This window comes from Ranitomeya variabilis, chromosome 2 (genome assembly GCF_051348905.1).
Source record: "Ranitomeya variabilis isolate aRanVar5 chromosome 2, aRanVar5.hap1, whole genome shotgun sequence".
NCBI lineage: Eukaryota > Metazoa > Chordata > Amphibia > Anura > Dendrobatidae > Ranitomeya > Ranitomeya variabilis.
In genome coordinates, this window is record NC_135233.1 from 865,584,830 (window position 1) to 865,596,989 (window position 12,160).

The following is a 12,160-nucleotide window of genomic DNA, read 5'->3' on the forward strand; positions in this document are numbered from 1 at the left end:
TGGTTTGCTTTAAAAAAATGGCTTTCTTTTTGTCACTCTTCATTAAAGCCCAGATTTGTGGAACATACTACTAAGAGTTGTCCTGTGGACAGATTCTTCCACCTGACCTGTTGACCTCTGTAGCTCCTCCAAAGTGACCATTGGCCTTTTAGCTGCTTCTCTAATTAGTGTTCTACTAGTTTGGGATGTAAGTTTAGGTGGACAGCCATGTGTTGGTAGGTTTGCAGTTGTGTCATACTACTTCCATTTAAGTATGATGGATTGAACTGCGCTCCGTGAGACTTTGAGAGCTTAGGGTATAAAAAAAATATCCTAACACGGCTTTACTCCACTCCACAACTTTATCTGTGACCTGTCTGGTATATTTCTTCGTTTTTAGGATGCTGTTAGATCCCTAAAGTTCTTAGACACACTTCTGAAGCCTTCACAGAACAGCTTCAGTTATACCGTGAATAAATTGCGCACACATGTGGACTCAATTTATGAATGACGTGACTTCTGGAGGCAATTGGTCACTCAGGAATTTAGTTAAAGGGGTTGTCCACTACTTTCAGTTAACCCCCCAAAGTATCCCCCCGGGGCCCCTAATGAATTGTGTAAATACCTTCTGTTGCCGTTTTTGCCTGTGAGCGGCGCTGTGGCGGCGGCTGAGTCTGGGTCACGTGATCCCCAGGCTGCAGCCACCGCTTATTTCCGCTGACGTCACGTCAATTTCCAGACTCTGGAAATTGACGTGACGTCAGCAGCAGGCCAGGGGCTGGGGGCTGCCTGCGGGGCTGTGCTGGGGGCGGGCGGGGCTAGGCAGGGATGATTGTCTTGGCGCGGTGTCTGCGTGCCGGCGCCGGTGTCTGCATGCCGGTGCGGGGGCTCTGTGTGCCGGCGCCGGTATGTGTGTGCCGGTGCGGGTGCTCTGTGTGCCGGCGCCGGTATGTGCGTGCCGGTGCCGGGGCTCTGCGTGCCGGTATATGCGTGCCGGTGCAGGGGCTCTGTGTGCCGGCGCCGGTATGTGCGTGCCGGTGCTCTGCGTGCCGGTGCCGGTATGTGGGGTCCGGCGCCGGTATGTGCTGGGTCTGCTGGGGGGGTGGTCTTTGGGGTATGTGTGTGTCTCTCTCTCTGTGTGCAGGCATTGTCCGATAAGACTACAAGTCCCATCGGGCTATGCCTGCTACAGTGACAGTGAGTGACAAATTAGCCAATGATGGGACAGTAGTAGTCCCATCATCCGGCTAATGTGTTGAATGTAAAAAAAAAAGAAATGTACAGTACATACATACAACACACACCATGTGATATGTAACAACATGCGACATGTGAAAACATGCGACATGTGACAACATACGACATGCAATACCATGCGACGACATGCACCATGCGGCGACATGCACCATGTGACATGCATCATGTGACGACCTGCACCATGCGATGACATGTGACGACATGCACGATGTGACGACATACACCATGCGATGACATGCGACATGCACCATGCAACGACATGCACCATGCGACAACTTGCACCATGCGACGACATGCACCATGCGACGACATGCGACTACATGCGACATGTACCATGTGACATGTACCATGCGACAACATGCAACATGCAACATATGACATGCACCATGCGACGACATGCACCATGTGACAACATGCACCATGCGACGACATGCACCATGCGACGACATGCGACATGCACCATGCGACGACATGCGACATGCACCATGCGACGACATGCACCATGTGACGACATGCACCATGCGACGACATGCACCATGCGACGACATGCACCATGCGACGACATGCACCATGCGACGACATGCACCATGTGACAACATGCACCATGTGACAACATGCACCATGCGACGACATGCGACATGAACCATGTGCCATGCGACGACATGCAATATGCGACGGCATGCGACATGTACCATGCGACAGCATGCGACATGCAACATATGACATGCACCATGCGACGACATGCACCATGCGACGACATGCACCATGCGACGACATGCACCATGTGACGACATGCGACATGCACCATGCGATGACATGCAACATGTGACATGCGACATGAAACATGCCACATACAGTACGTACATACATACAACATACATACAGTACATACATACTACATACAGTACATACATACAGACATACAGTACATAACACAGAGTACATACTCACCATCACTTGTCACTTTGTTCCCCGAAGCCATTGTCATCTGTAAAAAATATTAAAATAATAAACAACCAATATACTCCCTGATCCGCAGAAATCCAATTAAATGAGTGTCCCACGATGATCTCCCATGGAGAGCAGGAGCATCTGCTGATGCGACTGCTCTCTAGGGGCTCCAGGAATACAATGATGGGAGGAAGGTATCCTTCCACAATGTATTCCTCACAATGTATTCCTACGCCCCTGTGAGAAAATAGTCCCTAGTCTCACTTTATGCCATTGCTGTTGAGAAATTTTCACAGGCAGCAATTGCCATAAAGTGAGATTTGTCCTAAGGTAACCTCTCAGTGATGCACTGCAGGAGCCATTGTCTCCTGTCAGTGTGTCACTGAGGGTCCTATAGAGCAGTGACATCACCCGATGTCACTGTTCTATAGGGGAGATCGCCGTGGGACACTCGTTATTAATTGGACTACGGCGGACAGGTAGTATACGGTTTATTATTTTACGTTTTTTGCAGGCGCTGAAGTATGGTAAGTATGGTGAAATGAAGAATATTAAAATACTTTTTTCCTAATGTGTGCGTGTTTTATTAACCCTTTATTAGTATTGGATTACTAATGGATAGGCGTCTTATTGACGCCTCTCCGTTATTAACCCGGCTTAATGTCACCTTACAATAGCAAGGTGACATTAACCCCTTATTACCCCATATCCCACCGCTACACGGGAGTGGGAAGAGAGGGGCTAAGTGCCGGAATTGGCGCATCTTACAGATGCGCCATTTCCGGGGCGGCTGTGGACTGGTATTTGTAGCTGGGGGGGACCAATATCCATGGCCCCTCTCTAGGCTATGAATATCAGCCCGCAGCTGTCTGCGTAGCCTTTCTGGCTATAAAATATAGGGGGACCCCACGTCATTATTTTTGGGGGGTCCCCCTATTTTAATAGCCAGTAAAGGCTACGCAGACAGCTGTGGGCTGATATTCATAGCAGGCTACAAATATTGGCGCCTGGCCGTCGGCTTTCCCCCTCTGGCACAGAAAATTGCGCGGGAGCCCACGCCGTTTTTTTCCATTTTTTTTTTTTTTAATTAAACGCTCATAAAGGCTTTTATTTCACCCTTGCGTCGGTACGGGTCCGTCGCTATGCGTCAGGCCTACGTACTGATGGACGTTGTGAAATTTGTGCACGTTGTGGGCAGCGGATGCAGTTTTTCAACGCATCCGCTGCCCATTCTGAAGTCCAGGGAGGAGGGGGTGTAGTTTTGGTCGTGCATGCGCGGTAGAAAATGGCGGACACAACAGACAAAAAAACTTTCACTTGAACGTTTTTTCGTCCCAACGGTCCGCCAAAACACGACGCATCCGTTGCACGACTGACGCGACGTGTGGCCATCTGTCGCGATCCGTCACTAATACAAGTCTATGTGTAAAAAACGCATCCTGCGAGCACATTTGCAGGATCCGTTTTTTTCCCCAAAAAGACGGATTGCTAAAAACGCAAGTGTGAAAGTAGCCTTAGGCTGCTTTCACACTAGCGTCGGTAAGGGGCTATTGCGCTGCGTCGGCCCGACGTACCGACGCATACTGGTCCAGTCTTAAGACGCTTCCGCTGCCCCATTGCAAGGTCCGGGGAGGAGGGGGCTGCGTTTCGCCCACGCATGCGCGGTCAAGAATGGCAGACTAGACGCACAAAAAAAGTTACATGTAACTTTTTTGTGCCGGTGGTACGCCAAAACACAGCGCAACCGTCGCACGACGGTTGCGAAGTGTGGCACTGCGTCGCAATGCGTCACTAATAAAAGTCTATGGAGAAAAAACGCATCCTGCAGGCAACTTTGCAGGATGTGTTTTTTCTCCACAACGACGCATTGCGATGTGCAGTGCACGACGCTAGTGTGAAAGTTGCCTTAGAAACATCGGCCTTTCTATTATATATCTATGGATATATCTATCCATAGATATATTTATAGATAGATATATCTATAGATACATAGATGTATCTATCCATATATTTGGCTGCTTTCACATCAGGTTTTTGCCGTCAGGCACAATCCGGCGAGTTTTGAAAAAAACGGATCCATTTTTTTCAGCCGGATCCGTTTTTTTCTCATATAGTTGTATTAGCGCCGGATTGCGCCTGATGGCCACACGTTTCATCCGTTTTTTGCCGGATCCGTCAAAAAAGCTGTTTCCGCGGGACGAAAAACACATACAGAGAAACGTTTTTTCTGTCCGGCGAAAAAACGCACAGCGACGGAACCGGCAAAAAAAGTATGAAACTGAGATGTGAAATGATGAATCTGGCCTTGGAATCCGTTTTTTCATGCATGTTTCGATTCAAATCATGCACATTTTCCGTTTATTTATTTCCAAAAACAGCATTAAAACCGCGCATAAACCGCACCAAAAAAAGCATCAAAACTGCACCAAAAACTGCATCAAAACTGCACCAAAAACTGCATCAAAACCTGGTGCAGTTTTGCAGTTTTGGTGCGGTTTTCATGCAGTTTTTGGTGCGGTTTTGATGCAGTTCTTGGTGCGGTTTTGATGCAGTTCTTGGTGCGGTTTTGATGCAGTTTTTTGGTGCAGTTTTGATGGACTTTTTGGTGCGGTTTTGATGGAGTTTTTGGTGTGGTTTTTGTGCAGTTTTGATGCAGTTTTTGGTGCAGTTTTGATGTAGTTTTTGGTGCGGTTTTGGTGCAGTGTTGATGCAATTTTGGTGCGGTTTTGATGCAGTTTTTGGTGCGGTTTTGGTGCAGTGTTGATGCAATTTTGGCGCGGTTTTGATGCAGTTTTTGGTGCAGTTTTGATGCGTTTTTTGTGCAGTTTGATGCTTTTTTTATGCAGTTTTTTGCACGGTTTTGATGCATTTTTTAATTCGCTGTTGGTGCGGTTTTTGCGCGTTTTTTTCTGCGTTTTGGAAAGCTAAATAAAGATGTATTATTGAACAAAAAAAAAAAGATTTGTGATGTCATTATTGTCCAACCTCCTCTTTTACATTTGTCCAACCCACACTCCATTACACACACAGATAGACATATAGATGATAGATGGAATGGATAGACAGATCTACATATAGATAGATCTATAGATGCATACATCTATCTATTCATATATCTATCTATAGATATATCTGGATAGATATATCTATTGATAGATGTATGGATAGCGTAGGGTGTGTGTCCACTGTCCGGATTACATCCGAATGAGCTGCAGATTGGATGCTGCGTACTTGTAGTCCCATCGGATGATGCCTGCACACACACCCCAAAAGACCCCCTGCACAGCCCCGCACACACCTGAACAGTCCCGCACAGCGCCGCACACACCCGAACAGTCCCGCACAGGGCCGCACACATCTGAACAGTCCCGCACACATCCGAACAGCCCGCAGACCCCGCACACATCTGAACAGCCCGCAGACCCAGCACACACATACACGCACACCGTCACCGCCCACATTCCGCCCAACACACTTCCCTCCTCCCGAACTGCAGCGTTTCTCGGACCCACATCCGCATCTAAACTGCAGATCTTTTTTACATCTGCGGTTTTGCTGCGGATGTGCCCGACTCAATGAAAGTCTAAAGGTGCAGAAACGCTGCAGTTCCGCACACAAGAAGTGACATGCTGCGAGAAAAAAAAGCTGCGTTTCAGTGCGGCTTTTTCCGCAGCATGTGCACAAGTCTGCGGCTCCCATAGACTTACATTGGTTGTGCACTACACTGCGGATTTGATGCAATTCAGTGCGGCAAAAAACGCTCACAGCCTTAGCATTTAATGAACCTAGCAAAAAAGCCAAGCAAAAAACAACTGTGGGATTTGCACTTTTTTGCAATTTCATTGCACTTTGAATTTTTTTCACATTTTCTGTTACACGACATGGTAAAACCAATGGTGTCGTTCAAAAGTAGAACTTGTCCCGCAAAAGATAAGCTCCCACATGGCCATATTGACGGAAAAATTATGGCCCTGGAAAGAAGGGGAGCGATAAACGAAAACAAAAAAGCTCCAGGGGTGAAGGGGTTTAGAAACATGGATATGGACATATCTATGGAAATAGACATAGATATATCTGTATGTATTCATCTATCTATTTGTTATCTATCTATCTATTTGTTATCTATCTATCTATCTATCTATTATCTATATATCATCTATCTATTATCTATCTATCTATCTGTGTGTAATGGAGTGTGGGTTGGACAAATGTAAAAGAGGAGGTTGGACAGAAATGACATCACAAATCTTTTTGAAGATAGAGGAGGGAGAGGAGAAAGGGGTAGGGGTGTGTTTTGGAGTGGTTGTGCCAGGTGCAGAGTTACAGGCGAGTGCAATGCATCATGGAACTTGTAGTATTAGAGCACAGTAAATCAGGAGAAAGGAAGTTGTCGATTAACCCCATGAGAGCTGGATCCAGCACTAAAGATGTGCTGCTACAGCATGATAAAAGGTAATATTGCTAAAATAAACACAGTAGATGTTTTCAGTGGCACATAATAGCAAGATTTATGAAAAAAAAAAAAAAGTTATAGTAGTGGACAACTTCTTTAAGGGTGTCAGACTACAGGGTGCTGAATACAAATGCAGGTTGCAATTTTCAGATTTATAGTTTTTAAATAATTAGAAAAACATGAATTGTAAAGTGCCGCAGAACATGCTTTCACTATAGAAATAAAATGTATTATGATGCATTATTTCGTTTACACTTCACTTAAATTTGTGAATGTAATGAGAAAATATCTGGAAAAGCTCACACAGTATGAATACTTTCTCAAGGCACTGTAGATACCAAATATATGGTTAGGTATTTGCATTTCCTATCAAAAGCAGCTTCATTTAACAGGATTTTATGAGTTAGAAGAAAAACTCTTTAAAGGTTTAAAGTGTAGAAATAAAAAAAGGATTATATATTTGGCTCATCAATAAAGTTCTTTTCCCACTCTTCAGTTGCACGTCATCTTTGCTTAAAAAATATAGGTGAAGGCATAAAGGCAACATATGGCTGTCACATCATGATGTATCTTTTGTGAGCAGCCAGGACCAGGAACAGCAGGCAGACAATAATTCTTATAACCATAAGTTCTGCTTAGATATAATGAAAGTGGAATTGTGTTTTGTGTTAGAATTGTTTTATTAAAGGACTGCATTTGCTTTTTTAATTGTGCTCCGCGTCTTTAAAGGACCTTTGTCCATCCTTTTTATTATTTGTCCTGACTCCTAAGCTCTTCACATTATGATATTGGCAGGCACTGAACAAGTACTTTTTAAAAACTATCAAAAAGTCAAAGATTCCATTGGTCAGATGAAGTACAACTATGCTTTCATTTAACATTTTCTATGAAGTAGCTGCATTTTTTTTGAAGTGCAAGAAAAGCACAACAAACCACACTTTCCTATACTTCTGAAAAGACATTCACCTCTCATAATTAAGCATAGTTCTACTAACTGATGGCAATTGAGTAGGGTGGAATAAATAAGACCCAAAAAATGGAATTGATTCATATAAAACCGATATAAGAAAATGGCCCTAGGGCCCCAATAGTGATCAACCCCTTCAAGTATGCTTGTAAATTTTTAATCCTAGCAATAGATGTTTTTTTTTTATGTAAATAAAAAATAGCCTGAGACTGCCCCAATTATCAGAGATGCAACAACATCAACTGACCAGGCCATTCCGAGCGGAGGAGCTCCAATCCGCCCTGTCCAAGTGTCCTGCCGGGAAAGCCCCCGGTCCTGATGGTCTCCCAATAACATACTATAAATCCTTCTCCTCTATACTTCTCACGCACCTGCTAAAAATGTACAATGATATACAAAATGGGGAACATTTTCCTGCTCAGGCATTGGAAGCTAAAATCACATTAATTTATAAAGAAGGCAAAGACCAAGAGCTTTGTAGTAGCTACAGGCCGATATCGTTGCTAAATGTTGATTTGAAGCTGTTTGCGCGTATGATAGCACGCAGAATACCTGAATTTCTTCCGGAGTTAATATCCTCGAATCAAACGGGTTTCGTGGGGGGGAGAGGGGGGAAGGACAATATACATAAAATACTGCACCTTATGCAATATGCAAAAAAGAGCAAAGGCCTTCGACAGGGTGGACTGGACCTACCTAGAAGAGACACTGTATGGGTTTGGCTTCCCTCAACAGCTAATCGCCACCATAATGAAGATATACAAATGCCCAACGGCCCGTATTGGAATCAATAACTCATTAACAGACACGTTCTCCATCAAAAAAGGCACGCGACAAGACTGTCCACTGTCGCCACTGTTGTTTGTGCTAGTGATGGAGCCTCTATTAACCTCTATACAACCAAATCAAGAAATAGGGGGCATAAAAATTGGGAAGACTCACCACAAAACCGCGGCTTTTGCCTATGACCTTTTGGTTATAATGACTAAACCTCTTAGAAGCTTTCCTGCTCTCTTGAAGGTCTTAAATGAATATAGCAATCTATCAAACTTCAAGGTAAACATGTCCAAATCAGAAGCATTGGATCTAAACGTCCCCCTGCACACTCTTAAAAAAGTGAAAGACCTATACTCATTCTCATGGCCCAAACGCTACATTAATTATCTAGGGATCAAAATAAGTAGAACTGATAGAGAACTGCTTGAAATCAACTACTACCCATTACTAGAACAGACTGCTGCAACAATCCGGTCCTGAAAATATCCTTATGTCTCGTGGATGGGAAAGAAAAATATGATTAAAAGTCTGATATTACCCAAATTTACTTACCTATTCCAAACTCTACCCATCCATATCCCAGACACCTTTCTCACTAAAGTAAATTCACTCTTTTCCAACTATATATGGAAAAATACAAAACCCCATGTAGCTTTTCAAACACTGACACTACCTAGGACAAAAGGTGGAATGGGTGCCCCTGATATAAGGAAATACTACTACGCTGCAGTATTATCCCATACAGTAAGCATAATACGAAATTCCCAAGATAAGCAGTCAATAGAAATAGAAAAATAAATATCACCCTCCCCCTTAGACCACTTTTACTGGTCCACACAGAAAGTCATCCACCCTCCCTACACCCCAACCCACTCACACAAGCTCTCCTAAAGATTTGGACCAAACTTGTCATTCACTTGCCCCTCCTTTGTCTCCATTGATAACACTCTCTGGTATCCTAGCTCACTCAATAAAAGACCAAGTCAAAAATATCTCACTAGACCAGATGATAGAGGACGGAGCGCTCCTCCCACTAGCAGACCTATGTAGGATACCCGGTTTGGAGAACTTTAATTTTATACACTATGCTACACTTAAAGATACACTAAAGAAAATACAATATTACTCAGACATGTCACGTAAACCCACCAAGTTTGAGACGCTGTGCTCCATGTCATCCAGACCTACAAAAATACTATCTATAATATACCAAGCTCTCTTAACGACAGAACTTAGCCCTAAGAGAGCCTACATATTAAAATGGGAAAATTATCTTGGATACACGTTCTCACAAGAACAAGTACAATATATTTATAACTCTTTCCATGGCCCTACAAGATGCGTTAAAACCCAGGAAAATGCCTTCAAAGTAGTGTCCAGATGGTATATCTCACAAACACAAATCCAATTTTGGCGGGCGAACTCTGATACCAAATGCTGGCGCTGCGGGTCCGAAGACGGCGACTATTTTCACATATGGTGGACATGCCCAATTATACGTAATTTCTGGTCGATGACAGAGAAATCCATTCAAGACATTATAGGGAAAAAAGCGAAATTAACACCAGAGATTGCACTCCTAAACTTTACTGTTTGGCCCGGGAGCCCAAGAGCTAACATCCTAGCCCAGAATATATTGGCTGCTGCCAAATTATTAATCCCCACCTATTGGAAGTCCACGAACATATCAAATTCTCAACAATTACTAAAGAAAATAGATCAACTATACCACATGGCCGAGGTGGTGTCCTTAGTAAATCATACACATACAAAGTTCAAGGAGATATGGAACCCCTGGATTACCTACAGAGAGAGACGTCCATGACAGACAAAATAAATAAATCTTATTGACACCAAAACTAAAACATGATGCTCCCCCCTCATACCCCCCCCTTCCTCCATTCCCTTATGATTACCCCTTCTATTTTTGTCTATGTTTTTCTCTACTTTCCCCCCCCCCCTTTTTTTGTTGTATTTCTCTTACTATAGGTTTTATTTTAAAGCAACCAAACTTAGCTTCCTGATAAACAAAAAGTACTAGACATTACCTATATTTACTCATTATTTTTCCTAGTTCAAGTCTGAGTCGCCTATATTGTTCAATAGATACTCTTGTAATCCATCTGTTTCTCATAATAGTTGTAATGTTTATGCCCATTTCTTTAAACTGTTGGTTGTAAAAATGTGTTTATTTTCATGAAAATTGAATAAAAAGAACATTGAAAAAAAAAAAAAGTAAATAAAAAATAAATTGCACATATTATCCAGATTTTGAACCCTGTGCAGTATGGTTTCCTAAGTTATATTGTGTGGTTATGTTTATGTCATTGATACAGTCACATAAATTTGGATTGATCAGCCTGTAGGGTTTTGCACTTTCTTGCTGGGCGCTGACCTTCCAACCATTATCTGCCTTTATGTAAATGTAACTGTGAACTCTTGACACTTTTTCTGCAAATTTGCTGATCAATTTCCCATGAGAAGACGGCGTTCTCTCTTTCTCATTGTCTGTTAAACAATTATTGACATAAACAAGGATAACAAGAAGTTACAATGAGATACATTCATGGTACTCTACTCTACTGTATCTAGATAGATTCCATAAGACAGCCAATGTCAGGATAATTTGTAAATTGGACATGAGATTGATCCTTATTCCCATTGATCATATGTAAAATGACATATGCTAAAGAGGATGTATTATTATACAGTATTGATGTGTATTGTAAAAACAAATTAGCATCTTTATGACTTCTTTACGAGGTTAAATCACAAGAGACCTTTGAATATGTGGTGTATTATTATTGACATTGTGTAATAGTGCACTAATAAGGATTGTTCATTTCCATTTGTATGCAGTTGGGCCGCCACGATACATCACGGAGCTGGCATGCGGACTTGGAGCAACCCTGTTTCTTGTAGTGTGCTTTGTAGTTGTGTATCACGTGTACTGGCTGGAAATGGTGCTCTTCTACAGGGCTCACTTTGGCACAGATGAAACAATTGGAGGTGAGTTAAATGCAGGGGCTTTTTTTATAACACACTGTACCAAAGGAACAGTTTTTTTCTCAATGTGTACAACCCTTTTAAGTAGAATCATTCAAGAGTAACGCAAACGGCTCTCCTCTCACAATACACTTCTCTGCATAGCTCAAAAACAAGACAGAAGTCATATCTGTACTTTTTATGCCTAACATTTTCTGTTTTTCCTAGATGGAAAGGAGTACGATGTGTATGTATCCTATGCAAGAAATGCAGAGGAAGAAGAGTTTGTTCTAGTCACACTAAGAGGGGTGTTAGAAAATGAATTTGGCTACAAACTATGTATCTTTGACAGAGACAGCTTACCAGGTGGAAGTAAGTAACTGCTTCTCTATCACTTTTTTTTTTTTTTTAAGTACTTCTGTTCCAATTTCTTTCTGAATTCAGAAGATTTGCTAGTACTCCATTAATCCAATGAAACTGCATATCCTCCCATTAACTGACATGTTTTACACTACACTAGTTTTAAGCCAATGTAAACATAATTTCTGTTCTTCTGTCATACGAGACACAGAAAACATGCGAAAGAAGGAGGAAATTAGGGACAAGCTAAGACTTATTCATACAGCTAAACATTTTGTTAGATGACCTCTCCTTAAATCTCACACAGCTAGACACATTTCCTATTTATAAATCTGCTGTACAGCACAGTAAGACAATTTAGTTATTCTTTGGACGTACTTGGTCTTATATTTGGTAGGAAACATATGTCCAGTTGCTGCGACCATCTGGTG

The 12,160-nt window shown here is 42.6% G+C and overlaps 1 protein-coding gene across 3 annotated transcripts in view; it reads left to right on the top strand.

The window, feature by feature from the left end:
* IL1RAP (interleukin 1 receptor accessory protein) overlaps positions 1–12,160 on the top strand; it is a 379,294-nt gene that overhangs the window by 345,797 nt on the left and 21,337 nt on the right. For all 3 annotated transcript variants that reach the window (XM_077290301.1, XM_077290303.1, XM_077290302.1), the window contains exons 9-10: positions 11,244–11,393; positions 11,598–11,741. In XM_077290301.1, coding sequence (XP_077146416.1) covers positions 11,244–11,393; positions 11,598–11,741 — 294 coding nt within the window. The remainder of the gene's footprint in view (positions 1–11,243; positions 11,394–11,597; positions 11,742–12,160) is intronic.